The sequence below is a fragment of the Chelmon rostratus genome, chromosome 15 (assembly GCF_017976325.1).
Source record: "Chelmon rostratus isolate fCheRos1 chromosome 15, fCheRos1.pri, whole genome shotgun sequence".
In the NCBI taxonomy this organism is placed as follows: Eukaryota; Metazoa; Chordata; class Actinopteri; order Chaetodontiformes; family Chaetodontidae; genus Chelmon; species Chelmon rostratus.
In genome coordinates this window covers 9,335,318-9,362,142 of record NC_055672.1, presented here as the reverse complement: position 1 = coordinate 9,362,142, position 26,825 = coordinate 9,335,318, and the positions used below count along the sequence as shown (strand labels likewise).

General features: G+C 41.1%; 3 protein-coding genes and 1 non-coding gene across 8 annotated transcripts in view; 3 read left to right on the top strand and 1 right to left on the bottom strand.

Annotated features, from left to right (window-relative positions):
• Positions 1 to 8,791: 8,791 nt before the first annotated feature.
• On the top strand, positions 8,792 to 18,669 carry atg9a (ATG9 autophagy related 9 homolog A (S. cerevisiae)). Of its 2 annotated transcripts, none has more exons than XM_041953616.1 (20): positions 8,792 to 8,932; positions 9,252 to 9,307; positions 10,046 to 10,197; positions 10,328 to 10,371; positions 10,519 to 10,583; positions 10,690 to 10,839; positions 11,529 to 11,670; positions 11,806 to 11,946; positions 12,043 to 12,163; positions 12,330 to 12,505; positions 12,603 to 12,725; positions 13,356 to 13,543; positions 14,218 to 14,371; positions 15,040 to 15,219; positions 15,409 to 15,621; positions 15,732 to 15,964; positions 16,135 to 16,252; positions 16,392 to 16,662; positions 16,863 to 17,008; positions 17,105 to 18,669. In XM_041953616.1, the coding sequence occupies exons 3-20, from the start codon at positions 10,095 to 10,097 to the stop codon at positions 17,111 to 17,113; spliced, it is 2,577 nt and encodes an 858-aa protein (XP_041809550.1). In that variant the 5' UTR covers positions 8,792 to 8,932; positions 9,252 to 9,307; positions 10,046 to 10,094; the 3' UTR covers positions 17,114 to 18,669. The 2 variants fall into 2 exon arrangements, with proteins under 2 accessions (XP_041809550.1, XP_041809549.1); XM_041953615.1 differs by having other exon boundaries at positions 9,154 to 9,307.
• A 324-nt stretch (positions 18,670 to 18,993) lies between these two features.
• On the top strand, positions 18,994 to 19,066 carry trnak-uuu. Its single transcript has one exon. It is a non-coding gene; the product is annotated as a tRNA-Lys (tRNA).
• Positions 19,067 to 20,021: 955 nt separating this feature from the next.
• zgc:112416 (uncharacterized protein LOC550509 homolog) lies at positions 20,022 to 22,101 on the bottom strand. Its single transcript, XM_041954027.1, has 7 exons — positions 22,087 to 22,101; positions 21,792 to 21,849; positions 21,358 to 21,431; positions 20,970 to 21,110; positions 20,604 to 20,718; positions 20,376 to 20,521; positions 20,022 to 20,255 (listed from the first exon to the last, which is right to left on the bottom strand). Exons 1-7 carry the CDS (start codon positions 22,099 to 22,101, stop codon positions 20,022 to 20,024), a joined length of 783 nt encoding a protein of 260 aa, XP_041809961.1.
• A 783-nt stretch (positions 22,102 to 22,884) lies between these two features.
• The window catches only part of pcnt (pericentrin), a 37,787-nt gene continuing 33,846 nt past the window's right edge, over positions 22,885 to 26,825 (top strand). For all 4 annotated transcript variants that reach the window (XM_041953459.1, XM_041953460.1, XM_041953458.1 and 1 more), the window contains exons 1-2: positions 22,885 to 22,963; positions 26,426 to 26,602. In XM_041953459.1, the coding sequence (XP_041809393.1) occupies positions 22,916 to 22,963; positions 26,426 to 26,602 (225 nt within the window). In that variant the 5' untranslated portion in view covers positions 22,885 to 22,915. The remainder of the gene's footprint in view (positions 22,964 to 26,425; positions 26,603 to 26,825) is intronic.

Below are 26,825 nucleotides of genomic sequence, written 5' to 3'. Positions count from 1 at the left end.
CAGTGATCTGTGGCAAAAAGGGAGAGTTCTGCGAAAGAAAAACAAAAAAGTAAGATGTGTGTCTCACTCCTCTCAACAAATTCAGGAAAAACAACAGAGTAGGGATTCACTGTCTTGCTCGAGGCTACTTCAGCCAGTCTTCAAGGCTCATTTTATGCAGCATTTATGGTGCCACTTTTAAATAGGTTCTAACCAGTGGATTTATGATGACTTTATTGCAGCTTTTTGTGCCATTTATTGGCCCCTAATTTGTCTTTTTAGCCCTTTAATCCGTCAGACTGACTTGTTTGACCTCTGCTTTTCTGGTAAAGGGCTGCAAGGCATCTTGACCAAACTTAATTTATATTCTAAATTAATTAAAATATAAACATTTTCAACTGCAGTCAAATGCATTATTGTGAGAACCCTCTATTAATAACTTACCTTTATGACTGCACACATAAGTTTTATTACTCTTCATTAATGACATATTAACATATATAACGCAGATCTGATGATGTATTACCTTCATGGCCTTGACTTGACCCAAAAGGTGTTCTTATTATACTTGTAACTGATCTATAAAGCTTTGGTGGAAAATTCATTGACAATTAATAAAGTCATTTGTTACAGCTTATAAACCCTCTATGAAGAGTGACTTATTAGAAGGTGGTACAGCTTTTATTTCCATATGTGTCTACTTTTGCACGAATATCATACAGTAGAAATTGCTGTTGATGGGTGAAATAATTAATTTTGACAAGTTGACTTCAGTGGATATGAATATGTAACAATGCAGAGGAAGAATTCTCCCGATCACTGAATGAAATGATCTCTAAATTAGCCATGAGGCAAGAGCTGTCAGCAGTATTCACTCGTGTGTATAAAAAAAATCCCATAAGAATGTTAGAGAGAGAGAGTTAATATATCTGTGTGATCCTTCCAAAAAAAAAGCTATAGGAGCAGGAGGCTTGGTTTCACGGTTAGTCAGAGCTCCCGTAGGGTGAAAAATGATATCTCACAACACACACACGCATGCACACAGGAGCAGAACAGTGGGGGGAAAAACACCCCAAAATCACAGAGGATAACACACTATGTCCCCAAAGACACCAGTTTGTATGAATGAGGTAGAAACGGATAGGCAGCTGGTTTATGTGATGTGGACCGTGCTGGTTTTATTCTCCTCTTCAGAAGACCAAGCTGCAGGGGCCAGGTGCAGCCATCAGGAGCCCAGCAAGCTGAGGCCTCTCTGGGGTAAAGTATTGTTGAGCTCAGCCTGTTCCCTCTGGAGCCCTGGAGGTATAGAGGGGGCCTCCTGTATGTATGAAAGTATTATTTAGCTGTGTCCTCCATCTTCATCAGGGCGACAGATCAAAAGCTATAGCCTCAACAACCGGGCCCCCCTCTTTTGTTAGAAGTGTGTGTGTGTCAGTAGGGGTACACGCATATATGCAATGTACAAACACTCAGGAAATGGGACCTGATCTGTATAATCTTTAATATGAAATGGCCTTAAGGGAGAAAGAGAGCTCGTGTGGTGAACCTGAGACTCCAGCAGCACAGGCCATGAACACTTTATCACATACTGACATTCTCTCCAAACAGTAAGAAAAGATTGGCCGGACTCACACAAGAGGAGTGCTATAGAAATATGACACAGTACAATGCTCCAGAAACAGAAATTTGACTGTTTTGTATGATAATGTGGTGACTGCTGCCACTTACTCTTTGATATCAATCATAACAATGATGGTGATGATCATGTGATGATTTGGTGTTTTTTGGAGGTCTTATTTTTAATCATGCTCACATGACAATAAGGATTAAACCATGAACCAAACTCCCACAGTACCCAGTCAAAAGATCTGCAAATAATTAAGTCAACATTGTCATAGTGGCACACCAAACTGACTGGTTTAGGCCATACACATAGACAGGATAAAAGAAGTGAACATAGCCTCTGGGCCTGAAAAGTGAAACCAGAGGTCAGACTGTATGGAAGTTTATGGGGAAATTACCCTACATCTCACCTAATTTGTAAGTAAACATTTTGACTATAAAAATGCCTTGTTCAGCGTTCAGTTACACTTAGTACAATTTGTTTTCAGCCTGTTTTTGTTTACCATAATTAGCATCCCAATTAATAATTCCCAATATCTGAGATTTAAGCATACCTGGTCTTGCCAAGCTGGTAACCTGTGTTAACCATAGACTGCGGGGATGTAAACCCATGCACTAATGTATTCAATAAAAGCCTGATAAAAAGGTAAATTTAACCAAAGTTAAGCTAATGTTTGGTGACATCACGGTGGCTATGCCAGCAAGACCAAGCCTTATAAGATAACGTGGTGTTTTAATGCCAGAGGTTGGCTACCAGTCACTGTAAATATCATTACTTCTCCAATGGTCCAATTCAGTTGCATCCACTAAAAACAGCTGCCACTGGTGTGTCGTAGTGATGCAGGTACCAGAAGCTGTCTGTTGACACAGGGCTCACAGAGGTTACAGCACTGTCAGGCTCATTAGGTGGCCTGCAGCAGTGCTTACAAATCATAATGGACTCACAAATGATCTCTATTGTTTTCTCAGAAGTGTCTCTTTTAAAATTTAATGAAGCGCTGCTCTGAAGGACGCTGACATCATTTGCTAATTCGTGAGAAAGTTGGAGATTCTTATTCTGCCTGCGTTGGAACATTTTGAATAGACAGTGCTTTTATTGTACATATGTACGGTTCATGATGGAAACACACAAAATCCCAAATACATTAAGATTTCTACACTCCGTTGAGGTTTAAAAAACTGTTAGAGACATTTGTAGAATACAATCACATTTTGTAGACTAATTTATCAGTCAATCAACAATATTGCAAGTTGCAGCCCCTTCATCAAGTAACACTGTCAACAACATAAAGACATGCTTTAAGCTTTTTACAAGTAAAACTGGTTAAACTCTGTATTGCACTTCATATTGTCCAGACTGGTACTGCAGGACGTATAAGACAAATGCTCTGAACATATTTTTTGATCTGCATGGGAATCAATAGACCAGATGCAACAGACATAAATTTACACAGAAAAATCCCTGGGGTGGGAAGGCCGAGGGGGGGTTGCTGCTGCCCATGATTACATGGTGAAAAGCCATCGACCCAGCTCATCCAACGTGTGTGCAGGAACGCACACGTGCACTGAAACACGCACTGAAATGCACAGATATTAGAAAGTCTGGGCTGTTAGATTCTCATTACCATGACAACACCAGGACTGAGTGACCCTCAGCAGTGAATTGTGGGATAGATTTTGTTGCCTGCGAGTCAGGAGCAGAACTCTGCTTACTCATCTGACCACAGCTCTCTGTCTCTCTCTTTCTCCTTGATGTCTCCTTCTCCTCTTACTGTTACAAAATGTGTGTGTGTGTGTGTGTGTGTGGGAGTGTAAATCACAGAGAAGTGTGTGTTGCGGACAGATCATCAATAGGTCCCTTGGTCCTCTGGGTGGAAACGCAGACAGATTACTGAAGAGAAGCCAAGACCACCCATCCATGCTGCTGAGTCTTCACCTGTTTGCACACATTTATGGAAACACACTGACAAACAATGTTAACACATAATTAGCCGTAAGCATATGACTCAACACACATATCTAGGAACAGGTGAGCGTGTGCGTGTATGTATGTGTGCACATGTGTTGCATGTACTGGTGGCCATCGCTCACAATGTCACAGCCAATCAGTTTTACAAGCAGAGGATCCATAAATCTCTCTCCATTTATTAACCTCGTTCTGTTTCGGTCACCTCTCTTCCGTGACCCGGCTCTTTCGCTGCAGACACAGCTGTTTATTGTTGTCTGAGAGCACACGCTGAGTCAAAGAGATGCAGAGAAACTCAGCGTGAAATGCCCCGATTGATCGTCAGCCTTGCTTTGCACTGGTTAACTGGTGAAATGGGACAATCCAAAATAAGGCCTAGAGGCTAGATTTGATTCTCAACAACCGCTCTTTTGGCTTTTAAAATGGCCCCAGAGAGACAAAAGTGCATTGTTTGGTTTAATTTAATGCAATTTTTGGAGTGAAATTTGTAACAACTGTCTAAAATTTATCACCAAAAATACATTAAAAGATTCTCCCCCTTGATATATGTTTAAAAATGATCGAATATCCAATGCCTAATAGCCTTCATCTTCCTTATTTTGACATATTTCGGCGTACTTGTGTTCTGCAATCTGCAATACATCAACAAAGTCACTCTCTGGGAAGTACAAGATTTAAATGTTATTACAATAACTGCAGCAGCTTCATTAAAACCGCGTCTTCATCAATCTAAATTGTGGTTTATGTGGTTTGCAGTAACACACACAGATCAGCAAACACACACACTCTCTCTCTCGAGGAAATGCAATATTGAGCAGATGAAGTTACTTAGTCTCTCTAATTTAATTTACTTTGAATTACTGGATATTAAACTTCTGCCAGCAGAGGGCAAACACGTCTGTCCACACCAGTAACGTTTCAACGTTGCTCACTCAGATTCTCATCAACTTATCAAAACATGGAGCACCTTTTGAGTTTTGAATCTAAATGAAATGATTTGATTTTCCTTGGCTTTCTTATCGAGTAGTCTAACCACTGGTATCCTCTTGATTGAAAACCTCAACTTGAGGTCAGAGAACTGGAGTTATGTTACAATTGATGGGGCAATAAAGTATAAGTAATAAGTAAAATCAAAAAGACAACTGAAGATCTTATGGTGAAGGGTAACTATTATCCTTAAATAGTTAGACATGTTGTAAAATATGCTTATTAGCCTTCTTGCAGAGAGTTAGGTGAAAAGATTTATACCTCTCTCATGTCTATGCAATGAATATGAAGCTATACCACTAACAGCTGGTTATCTTATCTTAGCATAAAGATCGGAGACATTAGGAAACAACTTGCCTTGCTCTGTACAAAGACAAAATCTGGCTACCTGGCCTGGGTACAGTCACTTACTGGAAGTGACTGAGCCTGTCTCTATGCTAAGCTAAGCTAACGTGGCCTAGCTTTATATTTACCAGAGAGACAAGAGAGTGGTATCAGCCTTCTCATCTAACGCTCAGCTGTAACATTAAGTTCTCTGACTTCCACTTGAGGTGTTAAGTCAAGGAGGGGGGGCTACTCTATATATTGTTGAGTGTTTCTTTTAGTTTATTCACTCCTTGCACCTACATATGGTTTCTATTTCTTTTCTGTTCTCTTTACTGCTGTTATTGATTATCAACTATATTGCTGATACTGACCATTGACCTTTCCGTCTAGTGAGCAAGTCTGAAGGACGTTTGTCTGTCTGGATACACAACATTAACTCATTTACAGTGCAAGGACAACAGGGGCAACATAACATGGACAGAGGAAGGATGAAGAGGCAAAGCAAACAAAGGAACAACTGTAGTGTAAAGACAGAATATGTGGAGCTTTATGTATAATAGGATGGATGACAGATGAATATTTAAGATTGAGAAAGACTTTGAGGCACTGCGGTGCTTCTGCGGGACAATCCATGCAGTCTGGTGTCAGAGTTCACTCCCCAGGGACAACTATACTCAACGATTCATGTCTGATGCACGCTTCCTCACACACACACAAACACACACTCTCACAGGGTGACATTTATGATGTCACCCGATCTGCATGACTCATGCAACACACACAGTTTATGGCTCTGCATTCAAAATGAAATCACATCACATCGTTTCTGAGAAAAAAAGGGGACTAAAGAAGGTAATTTTTGAAGACATTTACCAGCCAGGCCTCCTGTTATGTGGAATAAAATGTAGGTGTTCAAGTTATAATTACTATCAGCAGACTGTGGAGTGCATTATTTCTCCCATCTGGAGACAGCTGTGGTTTAAAAGACTTATTAGGCCAACAGTGCCATATCAGCGAATTACGAATGAAAGTGTCCTCTCCTCTCCTCTCCTTCTTCTCCTATGCTCTCCTTTCCTCTCCCCTTCTCTCCTGTCCTGTCCTGCCATCTCCTCTCCTCTACTCTCCTCTCCTCTCCTGTCCTGCCCTGTCCTGTCCTGTCCTGGCGTCTCCTCTCCTCTCCTGTCCTCTCCTCTTACTTTTGGTGTGATTACTATTTCTTTGTCTTTCTCTGTGTGTCGTATACAGTTGAACCACACAGTGATTAAGATCCCTTGCTCATCGTCTGCAAGACAAAAATGTAGGCAGAGATCAGTAATCCCTTTGTTCAAGTTGTTTTCTATCACCTTCCTACACATTACACACACACACACACACACACACGCACACACACACACACATCACTCATAAATCTCCACTTAAATCAAACATGGACAGGAAATTGATATCAAACTGATCTATTGTGTGTGTGTGTTTGTGTGTGTGTGTGTGTGTGTGTGTGTGTGTGTGTGTGTGTGTGTGTGTGTGTGTGTGTGTGTGTGTGTGTGTGTGTGTGTGTGTGCTCACATTGTGGGGAGATAAATCTGTTTACAGAGTTACATTGTGGGGACTCACCATCCTTATGGGGACAAAACACAAGTCCCCATAATATAAATCATCAAATTTATGGTGAAGACTTGAGTTTAAGTTAGAAAAAGTCACCAACAAATTATGTGTGTGTGTGTGTGTGTGTGTGTGTGTGTGTGTCTGTCTGTCTGTCTGTCTGTCTGTATGTCTGTGTATGTCCCTGGGCAATATCAGAAAGAAATATATTGCAATTAACAGAAGACTCCATGTCTTGATAATGGTTCAAGTTTGGATGATAACAGAAAGAGAGGAGAGGATAGAGGAATCTCTCTAAGAAATAATTGAGCACTTAGTTCCTGTCCTCACTATGATTTTTAGAAATTTTAGCAGCCTCTGGGAAATATACATTTCCCAGTATCTCACAGGCTGGTTGACATCGGCGCCTCTCCAACATTTTACTCTGGGAAATACGAATAGGTTTTGTTTTATTTCGGGATAATTAGAACTCATGGAAAACTGCCCCACGGGTATCAGCAAGGAGAGGAAGACAAGCACTGATTTAAAATTTAAAGGGAGGATTAAGGAGTCTAACATCCCACCCTGTGTGTGTGTGTGTGTGTGTGTGTGTGTGTGTGTGTGTGTGTGTGTGTGTGTGTAGATTTCATACCTGCTATGTTGGGTTTGCACGGGTGCATGTACAGGAAGGATCTAATTAAATTGCTCTGGAGAGATGACTTCATCCCGATTCCCTTTTCCCTGCCCCCTTCCCAGCACCCCCCACCTGCCACACCCCAACCCCCACCCCTGCCATCCCAGCACCACCCATGAGTCGCATGGCAGCATGACAGCACGTCTTTGGACCAAATTAGCTGTCAATGCAACCCCCTAATTCCCGACAGACAGTGGGGTAATTTAATCAGCCAGCTATAGCCTGCAGCAGAGCAGACATGCTTACACATACACACACATATATGATAGTCCAGAATTATCATATCGCACAATAGCACAAGGAGTGGTAGAGAAAAAATCAAATGAGATAACCTAACTTCATTTAGATTTTAGATCATCTGCACCATCTGAAATTTTACCCTTAAAATTTCCTGCACAAAATGTCAGTTTAAATGACGAGCAACTATTAATTCTACATTATTTTACTTTTATATCTCTGTTACCGTTTGGTGTTTATCTGCTAGAGAGCAGCGTTCTGACAGACTTTTTCTACTGGATTAAGATGAGTGAAGTCTAATCCTAATCAGAACAGATTAAATTACCCAGATCACTATAATAACCGGATTACACAGACTCCCCCAGACCCAGTACACCCCTGCCCTTATTTTAAAACCCCTATCCACACACACACACACACACAAACAAACAGACACACTGTCAGAAATGATTGCAACATGGGAAAAATGAGAGGGGAGGGATAAGGAAGAGACAGAGAGCTTTACTGAGGAGGTATAAAAAAGAGGGAGGTCGAACAGTACCCTGACCTGTCAGTTTGCAAACAGTGATGGCTTGTGTGCGTATGTGTGTGTGTGTCTTTCCGATTTGTCTCTGTGTGATCTGACTATCCAAGTGTCTGTGTGTGGAAACAGAAACTCACTTATTAATACAGTTGTATCTAGGGGCCACTGGTTAATGAAATCGTTATTAGTAAGCTCAGTACACAAACACACACAAACACACACACAGACACACACACACAGTGATTGGTGTTAACATTGTAACTAATGCAGTGACACAGCGAACAAAAGCCCAGCTGTCACTCTAGAGGCTTAACAATCATACATGAATATTCATCACAGCAGAGAGCGACAGAGGGTGAGCTTGGCTTTGCTAAGCATCATCTTGGTACAGTGGAGTCAGCACCTGAACCTCAGGCTCATCAAAACATGTCACACACTCAGTGAAAAATGGGAAAAAAGGGGGAAAAAAAGAGCTGATTATTGCTTTAGTGTTATTTAATATTATAGTGAGAATATACATAATGAGAATGTCACTACTTGTTATTGTACATCAATAACACTGTTTTAATGTATTATTATTACATTTAATGTACATGTAGAATCTACATGTAGCAGCCTCACCAAGAGTACACTTGCAGTATGACAATACCTCTGAAAGTATTGTGGTGATACTAACAACGACCAGGTGGTGGTAGTAAAGGCCCTTTCAGTCATCAGGGAGCCCGTCATGGAGATTCATGCAGGGCGTGTCGCTGACTTCCGATATCTACTCAACATTTCTTATAGCCCGCCTCCATCCGCATCTGATTGGCTGCTCTTCTTACCATTAGGGAATTCTTTTTACGATTGGATAACGTTCCTGTCACTCAGCTGTGACGGACGCCACACTGCTGGCTGTTTCGAAAATGAAACTGGCGTCGAGGGAGAGAAAAGAAAACGAAAACAGGGCGATATTCAGATAAAATCCTCGTGGATAGGCAGTTTTAAGCTGGCACAGCGGAGGCAGGAGTACCCAACGGTAAGGACTCCATGCGTATTTGAGAGGTGACATGTTTCATTTGAGGGAGGCAGGCCTCTGCTGTCAAACCACGACAACAACAACACCTGAACCAGTCCTCCTATTTTGGCTTCGAGCGTACATGTGTCGCTGCTAGCTTACTTTATAGTTGCAAACAGCTAGTTAGCTACTTACCAGCAGCCAGATATTTTTGTCATTTTGTGTGTGTTCTGTACTCCTAGATTGAAATATGGCATAAAGCCCTCTTCTACAGTCTGTTGTGGTCCTGTTTTGGGTTGAAGAGGACAGCTTTAAGGGGAACGTCTCTTCCTTTTTTCAGCTGGGAATGTTGAGTCAATACCAGAGCTGGATAGGACGCACTGTACTGCAATGGAGGTAAGCATATTTCTGTAGCTGGAACACAAGTCACACGACGGCTTTGCTGTGAGACAGTTTAAGGCGGGCCCTTGGTTTGTGGTGTAATGACTGGGGTGTAAGGACAGTCATTATCCCTCAAAATTCTGTTAATGCAAAACTTTTTTGTTTGGTTTGTGTATTTTTAATATTTGCAGTCTTGTGCAGGTGCAAAATCAAGGGGATATACCACAAGTTTTATGTACTCACTCATTTCATTTGCACAACAGGAAGTGTGTCTCTGTTTGCCGTGCTTTTGGGACACGTTTTCTATGACTGTTCTCTCTCAAAATTTGCCAAGATAGTTCAGTAGTCCAGGGTTGCATTTTTTGACAAAGAGACTGCCCTTTACACTGGGAATCTAGTTTTAAACCCCCTTGTCAGCAAGAATCCAGCTCCAGGGTTGCGGCTCTGTCACTAATTCTGACCAGTGACCTCCCCTCAGAAGGATCAGCCAAAGTAGAATTTTTGCCCTCCACATCAAGGCTAATGTTAATGGTGAGGCCTCAATGAAGACTGTAGCATGTACAACATGTTTTCCATAATGTAGGGTGTGTAAGTGTTATAATGAGTTGATAATTAACCAGAATACGATGTGTAAACTTTTCTTCTCATATCGCTCTTTTGTTCCTATCTCCTCGTCATGTTTTACCACTCGTCTGTCTACCTTCAACCCTTTTACCTTCCCCTAATATCTCCCTGTCGTTTTATGCACTCCAGTCTGTAGCAGTGGGCCCGGCTACTTGGTGAGACTGAAGCCGATGTCAGTATGGCGCACTTTGACACAGAGTACCAGCGCCTGGAAGCGTCCTACAGCGACTCTCCCCCTGGAGAGGAGAACCTGCTGATGCATGTGCCTGAAGGAGCCAAATGTATGACATACATACACAGATCATAAACAAACCATGAACTTATCACTCACACGGAAACATGCCTTCCTTTCTTTGCACTGATAGTGATATCTAACAACAACATTAATGATTTGTTAAAAATGTTTTGCAGCCCAATGGCACCACATAGAAAACCTGGACCTGTTTTTCCAGAGAATATCCTTTTACATGGTTTTTGCATGTATTCCTAATGTGTAGTGTTCTGAGTGTCCATGACAAATGATTTGAGCTTCTTTTAAAGTTTTGACACACACAGAATTACTACCTTAAGATACAATGACAATATTCCTTAACATCTGTTACGTTTATAATCTTCACCAGAAGAATGGATTCACCTGTATGTTGCTGGGAGAGATCTTTGAGCTGGTGTATGTATCCTATCCACCAAATATTGAGGAATCTTGGCACAGTGCCTATAAATATGATTTCTTACTTCTCCCCTGCCTTCTCCTCCTTCTTTCTTTCTCCATGCAGTCAGTTGCTGTTTGTGGTTGGCTTCACAGTGTTCCTAGCTAACTGTGTGGACTATGACATACTCTTTGCCAACAAGTTTGTAAATCACACCGATTCATCAAAAGTCACCTTGCCTGATGCCTTCCTCCCAGTGGATGTCTGCAGTGCCCGGTGAGTGTGACACTGTGTGTAGTCAATTTAGGCAATGATACTTTTTTGCAAAGAAGCTACAATTGTAAGTTCATTGCAAGTGTGTTGCTGCCAAAGCTGAAATGTGCCATGAGTTATTTACAAAAGTTTTGCTCCAGTGTCTTTAAATTATAGACCTATCCGCCACAACATTAAACCCATCTGCCCACCTGTAGTTCCCCTTTGTGCTGCTGAAACAGCTCTGATCCGTCAGGGCGTGGACACTCTGTCCTGCGGGTTGTGGGGTGGGGTGTCCTTGGACCGGGCTTGCTCTGGCCCATCCTGTGGATGTTCAATTAGAAGTTTGGAGGATGGGTCAGTGTCTTGGGCTCTTTGTTGTGTTCCTTGAACCGTTCCTGAGCATTGTCCTGCTGGGGGAGGCCACCGCTGTCAGGGAGACCCCTGCCATGAGGGGTTGTGCTTGGTCTGCAGCAATGTTTAGCTGTTTGATATGTGTCAAAGTAACATCCACACAAATGCCAGGGCCCAAGGTGTCCCAGGTGAACATTGCATTGTAACAAGATGATGTCTGCATCTCACCCATCAGTGGTTTTAATGTTGTGGCTGATTGGTATATTAAATGTGCCAAAGTACTTAGACATGTCTGAAGATCTTAGTGCTGTTGATTACTTACATCTTTCAATCATAGAAGTAAATATTTTGTCCCGCAGTATCCGTGACAACGCATTTGTGATCTTTGTGCTGATAATCTCTGGGGTGTTTTGGCTACATCGCCTGGTCAAATTCATCTACAATGTCTGCTGCTACTGGGAGATCCGGTCCTTCTATATCAGTGCACTCAAGATGACCATGGTGAGACAGACAGAATAATGTTAGGAAATCATTTATTTGAGGGGTAATAAAGATTTGTTGTGTTGGCAGATTTATTATAATAGCATAGAATGAGTCAGTGGATCCACTAACCTTCAGTTTGTCTTTTCCTTTCAGTCTGAACTACCCTATGCAACATGGCAGGAGGTTCAGGCCAGGATAGTGGAGATCCAGAAGGAGCACCAGATCTGCATCCATAAAAAAGAACTGACAGAGCTTGACATTTACCACCGCATCCTCCGCTTTAAAAACTACATGGTACACTGTTTGTTTGCTGAACTATTCTTGTCTGACACAGCTCCTTGCAAACATAATGATAAGGTGTACCAAAGCTTTCTTCGTGTACTTTTCTAGGTTGCCATGGTGAATAAATCACTCCTTCCTGTTCGATTTCGACCTCCTATACTCGGGGAGTGTGTGTTCTACACACGGGGTCTGAAGTACAACTTTGAGCTCATCTTCTTTTGGGGGCCAGGTGTGTACATGTTTGATGTGATTCATACAGTATGTGTCTGCATTTCTCTGGTTAAGTGAACTATTTGCATGCACACACTGATGTATTTGTCTATTTGTCAAGGTTTAGAATTACAAATGAGCCTTCTTTTGACCTCTCTTGTGTTTTTTTCTTGGTTGCACCATAGGTTCTCTGTTTGAGAATGAGTGGAGCCTAAAACCAGAGTACAAGAGAGGCGGTAACAGGCTTGAGCTGGCAGACAGGCTGGCATCCCGTATTCTGTGGATTGGGATTGCCAATCTGCTGCTGTGTCCAGTCATTCTGGTGTGGCAGATTCTCTACGCCTTCTTTAGTTACACAGAGGTAAGTAGTTCTCATGCACATATGAACTTACACATTTCCTTTTCAATTAGTGCTTTAGAAAATAGTTTTTTGTCTGTGTACTTGCTTGTACACCTAGGTGATCAAGCGGGAGCCTGGTTCCCTGGGAGCGAGATGCTGGTCTTTGTATGGACGATGTTACCTGCGTCATTTCAATGAGCTGGACCATGAGCTCATGTCCCGTCTCAGCAAAGGGTACAAGGTCAGTGTACTTGCTTATTTCCTGGCAACAGTTGATACTTCTAAATTGCTTGTCCTCTGAAACGTTTATAAACTAGCAAATTTAATAACACTGTCTTGTTATTTTTCTTTAAATTCTTTAAATACAAAGAACATGTCTGTATAGGGCAGTTCAGAACATTAGCATTAACATGGTGTTGTATTAATATCATGCTTTGAAAGAGAGAGCTCAGGTTTTCTTTAGTGCAGTTGTATGAGGTACGTATCCATCGTCGATGTATTACCTACATTACACAGCAGTCAGTACAAGGTCAGTTTGGAGACACAGCAGGAGTACCAGCATGGAAGCAAAGCAATTTACTGTAGACAGGGTCAGCAGCAAAATGTGTTTTAGCCACTTAAAAGAGGGCCCACCTTTTTAAGTGTACGTGTCTGCAACACTCCACTACATTTCTTGTGGCACTACATTTTCTCAACCATAGCACCTCTATATTCCTGTGCATAAACGCAGCTGTGCTGAGCTGTCCTGAAAAAATCTGAACTATTCATGTAATGCTTATGCTGGTGCCTCTCATCCAAAGTCTGTAGAGTAAATAATTATATCTTATTCCTTCTTTTTCTCTTCCTCTTCCTTTGTTCCTATTTCATTCAGGCTGCATCCAAGTATATGAACTGTTTCCTCTCGCCACTGCTGACAGTGGTTGCTAAAAATGTAGCGTTTTTTGCCGGGTCCCTTCTGGCGGTCCTCATCGCCCTGACTATCTATGACGAGGATGTTCTTGCAGTGGAACATGTTCTGTCATCGATCACACTACTTGGAGTGTGTATCACAGTCTGCAGGTAGAGTTGACTGTCACCCAGTTAATCTGTACAAATACATATTTGTATTGACTTAATGGTTTTAATCACGAAGGCTGCAGCAAAACTGGAACAGCTACTCATTTCAATTGTATAACTACAATGGCTTAAATTCATCACTTTATCATTATTAATAATCTATTTGTCACTATAAAACTGAAATGAAATGACAAGCATTAGGTACAAATATAAAACACGAACATGAGACACAAATATTCAACTATGGGCAATGTTAGGGCTTTTTACCATGAGCCATTTCTTTATTGCCCTTTTAAAGCTACGAAGAGTTGTAATCCTGTTAATGCTCTTCGGCGGCTTATTCTGCTGTATAACTGATGAGTATAAGAGGGTTTCCTTCCTTAAGTAGCGCTCCACTATTTGAAGTCTAATTAATAGCTCTAAATTGAAAGAATTAGATATTTGGGAACATTACCATGAATTTAACTGTGAGGAAAAATCCAGTTCGATTAGTATTAATCATCTACCTTTAACAGAATCCACCAGGAACTTCACAGGTAGATTTGGAACCGTAGAATTTGATTTGTTTTGAGAAATCTTCACAAAGATAGGTTTTTTTAGATATATATATCTTTTCCTTTGATTATGAATTTCTTTAGTTGTACGACTCAGTTCTTTTCCACCATCTCTCTCTTCAGATCATTTATTCCTGATAAGAACATGGTGTTTTGTCCTGAGCAGCTGCTGCGGGTCATCCTGGCTCATATCCATTACATGCCTGACCACTGGCAGGGCAATGCACATAGATATGAGACCCGTGACCAGTTCTCCCAGCTCTTCCAGTACAAAGCAGTGAGTATGATTATTGAACTGGGGAAAAATATCAAGACTCAGAATAATTGCAAGGGAGTTAACTTGTCAAATCTGTGTTGTAGGCCCTTTCCTGGGATGACATTTTAACATGAAATCTTGGGTGTAATTACTTGACATATGCCAACCTCAGGGCCTGCTATGTGCAAGCTGGCTCATGGACATGGCTTTCTGGGACAGTTCATAAATGCATTCAAGCCATCATTTATGTTTTTAATTACACCTCTGGTGCCTCTACTATGACAGCTCTGCTGTGAAAAAGACCTGTAGTTGTAGTTACATCCTCTATGAACATTTGACACCTAGACACTATTAGGCGAATACACGTAGCATCTTTTCTCTAATGGTGAGCCTTACACTCATTTAGTTATTTGCATTCATATTTCAGAGAGACTAGTGAAACCACACATTTCTGCTGATGCCTATCAAGGAGATCCACTGAAGCAGTAGGGGTTTTAGTGCCACACTGAGAAGCACCTTCTTGGTTTTTTTAAGTTCCTCCACTGCCAGATTGTCCCAGCTGCTGGCCTTTTGAATCAAGATATCAATCAAAATGAACTGAACACATTTCAGCTTCTGAACCAGAGGTTCAGTATACCTTTTGAGGTGCTTGTACACAGTTTTAACCTTTCCCCTCTGTTTTCTTCAAGGTGTTTATTCTGGAGGAGCTGTTAAGTCCAGTAGTGACTCCCATCATCCTGATTTTCTGTCTGAGGAGGAAGTCTCTGGAGATCATTGATTTCTTCAGGAACTTCACTGTGGAGGTGGTCGGAGTAGGAGACACTTGCTCCTTTGCCCAGATGGACATCAGACAGCATGGACACCCTGCGGTGAGCGCCCACCATATTAAGAGCAGCCACACAGACATACATACATAAAGACACCTTTGAAAATATCTAAATTAAGTACTTATGTACAGACGGTGTGAGATACATTAGATTCAGTCATTCAAAAGTGAAATGTGAGTGAATGAGAGTCTGTGTGTATCTGTGGGTTGACCCTCTCTCCTCCCTCTGTAGTGGATGTCAGAGGGGAAGACAGAGGCGTCTATCTACCAACAGGCAGAGGATGGGAAGACGGAGTTATCCCTGATGCACTTCGCCATCACCAACCCCCAGTGGCAGCCTCCTCGGGAGACCACACACTTCATCAGCCAGCTGAAAGAACGAGTTCACAGAGAGGCCACGGGGGCTCCATCAGACGCACATCCACTCTCACTGTCTGAGTCTGAGGTACAGTGGTAAACTAACAGTAATGCTCAAGTATCACAGTGGTCATAGGTCAAATTTCAACGCATCTTCAGAGGTAAAATGGATTTTCTCTTGCCCTTTCTCTCTTGTAGCCAAGGAGCCTCATTGCAAACCTCTTGGGAGGTCCTTCTACACTGACCTCCGTTAATTTCGGCAGGGACAGCTCTTTGACCAATCACGCAGCAGCTGGCATAAGCGATGGAGCATCTGCCTTACGCTCTCTTTCCCCAATCAGCAGCAGTCTTCACCTGAGAGGCAGTTTGAGTGTAGCGCACAGGGCTGCAGGCCACACTTCAGCCATGAGCAAAGCAATGGCAGGATCTGGGTAGGAAAATTCTGCTTCTGATTTATGCCTCAGCTCAGTTCCATGCTGAGGAGAATTCACGAATGCTAATTAATATTTAGTGTTCTACTTTCTCTGTCTCATCTTCTTATCTGTATCGCCTCCTCTTCATATATTCATTTTTTCCACATTTTTAAATTCTCTTTCTGTAGCACTGATGCCCGAACTGTGAGCTCAGGCAGCAGTGCGTGGGAGGGCCAACTGACCAGTTTGGTCCTGTCAGAGTATGCCTCTACTGAGATGAGCATCCATGCACTTTACATGCATGAGGTAATTGTGTGTGAGTGTGTGTGGGAAGAGAGTAGAAGACATCTCTAGAAGTCACAAACTGAATAAATAGCAGCACGGTCACACGTTGGTCTTCTTATTCTGAATATCTCTCATTCTTCTATCATTTTCTTCCCTGTAGCTACACAAGCAGCAGTCCCGTGGCGAGCTGTCCCGTCACACGTGGCACAGGCAGGAGAGTGACGAAAGCAGTGACAGCGTCCCAGACGAAGTGAGAAGCGAACCCAACCCTCACTCCAGAAATTTCCCTCGCTCTCACACTTTCCCCATCACAGTTCCAAGTCCCAGTGCCATTCCCACTTCAGCCTCAGCCACCAGCAATACCATACTGGGCCAGGAGGGGGCATCATCACATAGCAGCACCCAGCGGCGCTTCAGTGGACCCACCACAGGTACCTGTGTTTTTGTTGATCTCTCCATCCTTCATACCACATGCATTTGAATGGAGTTTTATTTGAGCCCTCACTTTTTCCAAAGGTTCTGCACTCCTTGACTTAGTGTAAAAACTGTTGGACTTTCAAAGTATTTCACTATTTGTTTAAATTAACTGAGGACTGAATAAGGCTAATTGTTGACTCCTTTCCTTTTCCAGACTCTTTTAGTGCTGGGGGGAAAATAGTTAGGTCGGCCCGTGTGCCCATGGGAGGGTGGGCGGAGGAGGGTCAGGCAACATCACGACACCATGACCCACTACCAGAGGAAAGTTCAGAGGATGAAATGCCTCCTCATATCCATAAGGTGAATGCTGTCCGTGTGTGACTGGAATTGCTATCTTAATTTGTCTGTGTGCACTAGAACTAAATGTACATGTTTAATGTCTTTGTCTCACTTTAGGTTACATAACCAAGCCATGCGAATAGGTGTCAGCGTCCCACCCTCTGTAGATAACCAAACATCCTGGTCCATTGTCTAGGCTTGACCCTTTGATATGACACGGATGAAGATGGGCCTGTGCAACAGTGGTGTACCATGATCTCTCCAAACACTCAACTAGTGAAATCATCTGGCCAAGTCACGACTGACGCCACCATCAACCATTCAAAGATACTATATTACCTACTATACATGCCTAAACAGGCAGACAGGGTACATATCTGAATTTGTGTATCAGAAGAGGACCTACAGGATCAAGTTATTTCTAGTAGCTATTATACCATCAGAATACACTACACTCTTTTACAATGTAAAAAGATTGCATAATGAAAGTGCATGTGTTACTGTGATGTAAACAGAAATTTTGAACATGTCAGCACTACTGGAGGCATCCTTGGCACTTTATCGCTATAAAAAAACAAAACAATTTGCCCAAAGTGTGTTAAGAAAGATGCTGGTAACACTCTGACTTTCATTGCGTGTATCTGTTCTTGTATCAATAGCAGGAGGCTGTGTATCCTGTATTACAGTTTGCATTCTGCCTCTTAGCAAAACATATGAAGGCCTCAAACAGTATCAAATTCACCATTAAATGTTATCTCTTGACATTTTTTATTAACATGTTTTGCTCCTGATTTTTTTTTTTTTTGATTGCTTGATTGCCACTGCATTACAAAGTTAATTTGAGTTTTCTAAAATGTTCTTAAATCTTTCCCAGTCTGCCTCCATTTGCACAAATAGTTGCTTGTTTAAAAGATAATTGTACAGCTTAGCCCGGTATTCTGCACGCACACATGTACTATGTAAATAAATGTTATCAGGTTAATTCACAGCAGTCATTCAGAATATTGGATTAATCAAATTTACATGATTTAAAGGGCAACATTTTGTGATGTGTAGCCGGAGATGCTGTATGCAAGCACATATAAAGGGTTTTATTGTTTATCACACATTATTTCTCAACAAACCTGTGAAAGGGTGCAACAGACAAACAAGACTGTTTGAAGCATGTCATATTGACTCCTGTGCCATACAAAAAGCCCTGAAGCACAAGTGCATGGCAGCCATCCAAACATTTCTTCTAAAGAGTTGTAACTAATCTCACAGTAAGAATACTGTACACGACTCCATTTCTGATTAATCACAGCATGACTTTCCTGCTCCCTGTCATTGAACCTCAGTTCTTTAAAAGACTTATGCACTTTAAATAATTTGTTAATGCAGAGGGTGTCACTTGTTTGTATGTTTATGTTTTCATGTATATATTTTGTAATGATTTTATTTATCAAAGGGATGTGCCATGATTATTGACAGCTGTGACTCAAGGTCGTGTTTTCCGTTGTGTACTTGGATCAGGATAAAAAATTAATGGCACACCGTTAACCTAGACTGATAATATGGTCATGGATGCAAAGATTCACTGCAATGTTATATTAAAAGTAATTGTGTTGGGATTTTTTTGTGTGTTTTATAGATCCTGTAAAGTACCATTTTGTACAGCTGTAAATTCATCCATTAAAGACATGGCAATGCTTTAGTGTGCAGACTGAAAAAGCAACTTACACGACAGAGGGACATGACTTTGCGTATGACTAATGCGTTAGTCGCTTTAGCCAGTATCCTAACGTTAGCCGATTAGCCGTATGCTAACATTAGCCGATTAGCCTATGGCTAATCATACCTACTTATGCTAACATTGCCCGAGTAGCATACGGCTATCTTACTAGTTTGGGTAGCTAGCTATCGTTAGCTAGAAACAGAATATTACAGCGTCACTAAAATGTAAAGAACAATTAATAAAATACATGTTTACATTTTTTTTATTAAGACGCTAATTTTAAGCTAGCAGAGCCCGGATAGCTCAGTCGGTAGAGCATCAGACTTTTAATCTGAGGGTCCAGGGTTCAAGTCCCTGTTCGGGCGGCCATGTTTTTCATCCTTCATCCCGTCTCCAATTGCTCCTCTGGAGAACCGTTACGTCCTAAAATATGATAGATAGATAGATATACTTTATTTATCCCAAGCTGGGAAATTGCAAACAGGAGTCAACCTAAACCTAACGTTAATAAACCCGTATTAGCATTAGTTTATTTAGTTTAACTAACGGTAGCATAAAGGTTAACCTGGTGTTAGCTAGGTTTCTTTTTGTCAGGTAATTATGCTGTTATGCTGCCTGTCTTGGATGGAGGATGTTGGGCAATGATTCACACTTAAGTGCCTCAAAATATAGGCCCCTAACTTAAATAGCAAGTAAGCATATATGTTATGTTATTCGGGTATTGCATAAGTTGACTACTGTTGGGCATAAATGAGCTAGCTAGCAGCGAATTAGCTAGCTAGAAGCTAATTAGCTACTAGCTAGCTGTTAGCTACTAGTTACCTAGTAGCTAGCTAATTAGCTACTAGCTAGCTCATTTATGTCAGGTGTTCCACAAGGACATTGCAGTTGACCTGGATCTGGTCAAACTTAATGATTAGCAAGCATATATAGAGTAAAGTTTAAGTTTAGTGTGCAATACTGAACCCTGTCTGTTTTTGTTGTCTTCCATCCACACATGATGTACTTCAGAATATTTAAGAAGAAAAAAACAACTTTTCTACCAGAGGTTCCATTAATGCATGTGCATCACATGCTCCAGTGTGAAGTTTCTGGTTGTTTCTAGGTTTTGTATAACTGTCCTGTCAGGTGGGCTAAACTTTACAAGTTTTTTGTGCTGTGCAGTTTAGATTCAGACACAACAGAGGGCTCTCAGAGCGAAATCTGAGTCCTGTAAATACACACACAAACAGATGAGTGTGTTTGACAGAAAAAAATGATAAAAACTAATTTCTATGTATGCATACTAGCACAGAAAAGTACTCATATTTTTAGTGAGCCTTATGTGTTGAGTGGTGGGAGTGTAAAGGGGACTGTTGCATGGTGTATAGAGGGTACATGTCCCTCTGCTTGTCCTGCTGGGACAGATGGAACTCCTGGTAGCCATGTAGGGTGGCTGATGGGAGGCAGCTGTGCTGCTGCAGGGTTAGGAACATAGTGATGATGATGATGGACAGCACTTCTCCTTGGTTTGACATCTGGTCTCACAGAAATAGGGCTACCCTGGTAACTGTCCTGGAAATACAAATTTGGGACTTTGCTGAGAGACACAGATGCCAATTTTATAAAGGATCAGAGCTAAGACTTTTTGATGTGTTTATACGTGTTAGAAAGTGTGCATGTTTGTGTGTGTACCTGCCCAAGATATGTAGTTGTGGAGCCCCACTGACTGGGCCCTCCAGGTAGTGACAGGGACATAGGAGGCATGGCTTTAAGCATCATGTTGTGCATTAAGATCTGGTGCATCTGGGCATTTTGCATCAGCATCAGTTCCACCATATCTACAAATAAATTGCACATACATATACAAACATAAATACAGAGAGAATCAAAGAAGATAGATCTCAGTTTGATGTTGCATACCCTCTTTGATGCTGCCTGAATTTGGTGCATGATAAGGCTGAGGTGGGGGAATCTGAGTAATCAGAGGCTGTTGTTGTGGCAGCTGTTGTATGGTGGAGGCAGGCTGCAGGGGTAGCTGCAGAAAAAAAGCAAGTCAGGGGATGATAATTACTTCTTTTGCATATTTAATGTGCACTATACTTACACTATACTTGAACTGCGAGCGAGTCTGAACAGCAGTGTCAGTATAAATATATAACATGTGAAGGGAAATTGATGAATAGAAGATAAGAAGGGGATCAGGCAGAGGAAAAGAAGATCAAATACTCTTAACAGACCACACAGAAACAGAGTAACAAATCTGGAGGGGGGGGCTAAATTTCTCACTGCCTGTTGCGTGATGCATGGAGACTGGTAGAGTGGTAGTGGTGGAGGCAGATGAGAAGCCATTAAGAATAGTGACTTGTATGGTCTTCGTGACCCTCCCCAGGTGTGAGGTCTATGGAGGTCCTCTAGCATGTGCTGCTCCTACACAGCGGATACCAAATACAACCAAAACACAAACAACTTTACACACCTCAAAATGAAAAAAGACTAAACGCTTAAGACATTGATTAACTGCTCTAGGTTATTGGGAATATTGTCTTTCTCTTGCACGAGTTTTGCAGTCTTAATCTTAACATCTGCATGTTTTGTAGGTATGTTAGAAATTATATCAATGTGTTAATAAATAAAAATGTGTGTGTGTAATATGTAAAAAAAAATTTGTACAAACCCTGAGTTCTTGCAGTAGCTTCTGCTTTCGCTTCAGTGCACGGTGCAGTTGATCAAGCTGTCCATCATAATTCCCTGAAGAGACAAAATCGTGTTCTCAGAAACAACACCCATAACTTTTTATTTCCTCGTGCCTACCTCCCCTACTTGCTTTAATATCTTGTTTTAAAGTAAATAAAATTCCTTCTACCTTTTTCATCAGCTCACAAGTTTCCTCAGTGCTCAATTTCATTTCCATTTACTAACAGGTTGCATTTAAAGTGTATTTAAAGTATGTTATCTTAGTATATTCATCATTTGCCAACTCAGGAGGTCATTCTTAGTAGCAGCCAAATATCTGTAATGGATAATATCAATGTTTTAGTTGAGACAGGTTAAGTTGATATCTTCCACAGTTGAAAATTCTTCATCACAAATAATTCTTGGTTATCTTACTTGCAGACTGGGAAGACTCTGCTCTGTCATCCATATTGCAGCTTTTATTTTCCAGTCTCTAGAAATGTTAGTGAAGAATATCTCTAAAAGATTTTGATGTACAAAATTACCTGATTACCTGACGAATTGCAGACTAGCTTCTCACCTACCTTCTCTGTGTTTGAGCCTTGTGACCTGATCAGTCATAGAACTGCCTTGCTAAAAGATTACACAAATGCGTGTTACTGTCATTATAAAAACTAGACACAAACATATAGTCAGACATGCAAATATATGCCTTTAATATCTCATTTACCTGAAATCTTGGCATTTGGAGTCACACAGACTTTGTGTACACCTGTGTGTTTGAGTCCAGACTAAAGCCAGATAGTGGTTGTCATGGGACACTGTTTAACACTGGGACCTAACTATGACTTGCATAACTACTTGGTTTCTATGCTGAGAGAGGCAAGAGGGAGGGGGACTTTCAGCATGAATTAACCATACCAAATTTGTTTAGATAAACTTATTCTTCTGATTTGTAGTTTTTAAATGAATAAAAGTTTAACAACTTTTAAGGCTACAGTGCCCAATGGGATTCAGTTTTTATGGTTTAAATAGATCGGAATGGTGGTAAGCTTTTGTGATAGTTTTTTGAGTCGTCACGAATAAAGTTCATCTATTGCTATAGAAACTGATGAGCCACTTCAGGATTGTATCAAACCAGAAGTGAACGGAGGTATGGTTTATATTTGCATGTTCTGATTGGCTACAAGAGCAGTCAATCCAAGATTGGCTTCTTGACACGGTCATTTCATTGGTCAACTAGACTTTAGTTGTAACTGATACACAAGTTAGGCGGTGCTTTATTATGTGTGCGGGAATATTTTTAAGCGACGCAAACTCCATTGGCTTAAAATGTGGAATGTAATGATTTGATTGGTCCGTTCATTCATAGAAACTCGATAAGGGCGGAGTTGAACTGACTTGGCGGCCATATTGAATATTATCAGTTGACAGTTGTGTCTAAAGGAAGCTCAAAGATTTTGTTTTTGCTAACTTATGCAAAGTAAAGGTCTGTTGTGCTTTTCAGTTGAATTAGGACACATGTCCTAAACCTTTAACAGTTTTATTTAAACCAAGAGATGGATGAAGATGAACGGCAGAGGAAACTAGAGGCTGGGAGAGCTAAGGTTTGTGGCTAACATTTAATGTACGCTAATACTGAATGCTAGCACTTAACGCTAGCCAACTCTTTTGTCATAGATTTACGTTGGTCCACCGCTAACTACACCCAATTATTGTATGTTTTGTTTGTCGTTGCTTAGATCCATTTGTCGGTTTAACTACAGGCACTCGTACTTTTACTCATTTGCCGCGCATATGCCGCGTGTTAATCATTAGCTGAGGTGGCACATAGCTAAAGATAACAATAACATTTCTGGAGGAGGTTAATCGCCTAATGAATTGAATCACTTCTTGTACACTTGAAGTCCAGCAAGGAGAGAGGGATGCCCTTTTTGGACAAAGACTACAGAAAGATGTTTCTAAATTGTTAAATGTATTTTTTCACGTACATATTTCAAGGTGTTGCCTTTCAGCTCGGCAGTACAGGTGCAGCCGATGTTTTCGTCAGAGTTTCTTTCAACTTCCATGAAGTTATTGCCGAGTGTTGCATTTCGGCAAAATAAGCTATTTGCTATCCAATGTATTCAATATGTTTTCAATATCTATTACAACTTTCACCAACATAGAGAAACTTTTTTACAGCTATAAAATGTGTCTAAAAAGAAGTCTGTAAGTGTATTACAAGAATTATAACGTAGTATGGAAATCAATACCATTTTTATGGAAACCTATTCTGAATCCTAGTGTTAGTTGTTTGTACTTGGCCATTCTTATAATGCTCTTTTAGCTTTAGATGTCTAAATGGGTAGTAAAGTTGTATTTAAGTGAGAAAAGAACTGTTGACCAAATATAGTCACAGTATACTGTATAAAGTATACAGTATTGCTGATGCCTTTTTTTTTTAACCTGTCTGAAATATTGCTACTGTGATGTTGCTAAAATAGAAAAAGCAAGCAGCTGCCTTTAGTTCAGTGGGAGGTCATATTAGTAATGGGCTTACAATCAAGAATGGCCAGCCCTGCATGGAAACCAGGCCATGTTGTGTAAAAGCAAGATTTAAAACTAAGTCACATTTTTAGAGTTGCTGATTTTATTTAATTTCTTAGATGTTGTCTAACTCATGGTAGAACTCATTCAAAAGATGTAGGTGGTACATTAGTATGATGCATAATACGAAAGAAATAACTCAACTGAACTACTGGTATTCCTTATAACAGAAATCCTCCAACATGCCACGAAGCCAGTCGGTAAGTATAGAAACTGGTGACTGGCAAAGACATTGACTCTGTTTTAGCACTGGGTGTTTGTGGACATTATTTTTTATGATTTTATGATCTTGCTTTTCGTTTGGTTTCTCTTGGTTTGGCAGTCAGGGATTTCTTCTGCTTTTCTGCACTAACAGGGTTGCTGTTCATTTCTGAAATTTAAACCCACTGCTCTTAAAAGAATGACTCAATGCAAATGATCAAGACTGTAAACCTGAAAGGAAATCTGTTTGCATTTTGAATTTGAATGTCTAATATACCCACACATCTTGCAAACACTGTCATGCTGGTTGCAGGCCATCAGGTGGTGCAGTGAGCCCATGAGATTTGGTAAGGTTGAACATGTTGCACTCACATCTCACATGAATGGTGTTGCTATGGCAATGGAGTGCTGTCAGTTGCCTTTACTGTATTTTGCACATTAAAAAGCTCAGATTTATTTGCCACACTGAAAGCATGGCATATATGTACACAAATTACACACAGACGAACACACACCAAAAAATCAAATCATGTGAGACATCTTGTGTTGACATTGTTGAGAACACAACAGTGGCATTCAGTAGTCTATTTAGTAACATCTGATGTGGCCACTATAAGCTCCAGCCAGTCGGTTAGTCAGATTCTCAGTGACGTGGAAGCAACCTTGGGCGAATAGCTCATCTGGCTAGTGTGTGTTTCACATGTCATGTGTGTTGTGGCAGGCGGGGGTGGTAAATAGGGTGATGGAAGCATACAAAGGGTGGGGTCTTATGTGATGAGTACAAAAGCAGGTAAACAATGTGAAAATAGAAGAGATTCAAATGTGGTGGAATTGGAAGAAATTATTGTTTTAAGCAAAGGTTTTATGGTTCAAAAGATGAAGATTGAATGGTTCAAGAGGCGCTAAATGGGAGCACAAAGCAAATACAGTGTGGTTTTATGACCAGGCATGTAATATGTCATCAGAATAAATACTGATGCACATGCAGTGTTGTAATTCACATGTATGTGAGTCATCACACAGAGCTGCAAGTAGCTCACCCAGGGCTGTGTAATCTCAAATTGAATTGAGCATGCACACTGTGATGCTGCTCGCCACACACAGAACTCTGTCTCCTCCTCTCCGTGTGAAGGCTTTTTCCAGTCTCCACCCTCTTTCCTTAGTCTAGACACATGCCATCCCCTATCCAGAGTTTGTGCATCTCTCTGCACTGTAGCAGGGAGTTTTAGGATGAAAGGTTTTGCACAGTGTACTGTTGCCTACAGACAGCAAGATCTACATCTGGACAGTAGAGCAACTGCTCTGTTAAGGAAGAATGACAGTTCTGACCACCAGCAAGAAAGGAAGTTGATGACTGACTGTCAGTTATTGATGGAGGGCTTCATGAGGGTCCCTGTCACAATGTGAACCGCTGTAATCTGATTTAAGCTGCTTAAAGAAGAGACCGGCTGAGAGAGAGAGAGAGACAGCGATAAAAAGAGGAGTGTGTTGCAAAGAGAAACAGCCTGAGGTGGATTTGTACCAAATCGGTCTCTCTGGAATTGAAGATAAATATCCTGGCTTGATTGGGGATGATGTTTTTTCACTGTGAATGAACTTCTCAGGTTCAGGTTCAGATTCTTGATTTTTATTTTTTATTTTGGGTCATTTCATGATTTCAGAGAAGACTTTGTGGTGCTTCAAAAAGCTCCAGTCAACCAGTTGTCTCTGACTTTGACTTTTCTAAATGCTGGACAATGCAAAATGACAGAGATGGATGTGTGCTTTTGTTTTTTGTCATTTTTCTCTTTTAACCTTGTGCTGTTTCTTATCTGCTGAGAGGTTGTCCAATGTGTGTCACTAAAATCTGCACTTCTCATGGGTTTGAAACAGCTCTCTGCAGATTTGAGAATATTTAGCATCGTCACCTCATTTCGAACTTGGATACCTCGTCAGGCTATGGTGTAGTCTATTTTTGGGTGTGAGTTTGGGATTTCTTTCTGCTTCATTGGGCACTATCTTTTTTGTTGCACAACTCTGACTCATCAAAATAAGGGCTGCCAATCTATCTTGTCTTCTACAGCAGGAACTGTCAACAATTTTCACACATATGCATATAATCTTTGTTTGAATTCAGGATGATGTTTTGATTACTTTTTCATTTTGCAACAGAGGAGATAAATCTGGACTCTAGCTCTGTCTCACCTTTGACCCCTGAGCTCCACCATGCTGATAGTGTGGTGGTGCTCAGTGGTCCTGACCTATGTGTCCATCTACCTCTCGCTGTCCTTCCTGCGCAGCTTGCTAGCTTCCGACAGAAGCGGGCGAAAGGCGACAGTGCGGGGGCGGCGAAAAAGACGCAGAAGAGGAAGGGCCAGACTGTCTCGCAGAATGACAGCACAACGCAAGACCACCACGTAGAACCTGAACTTTCTTCAGCCAATGACACGCAACTGAACAACAAGACCAACCATGAGGTACACCACAGATTAAGATTTACAGCAATACATTAGTAATAGCGTTACAGAGCAGATGGAATAAATCAGATTTGTGTGGAAATCTATGTATTGAATTATTTAATTTAACCAGCTGAAATTTCTGTATTGCATGATCACTCAGGACTATTCACGAGTCACACTACCTGACCTTCATCATTTGTCTAATTTTGCTTGCTCACTGTATGCTTTAACAAGTGGTCCG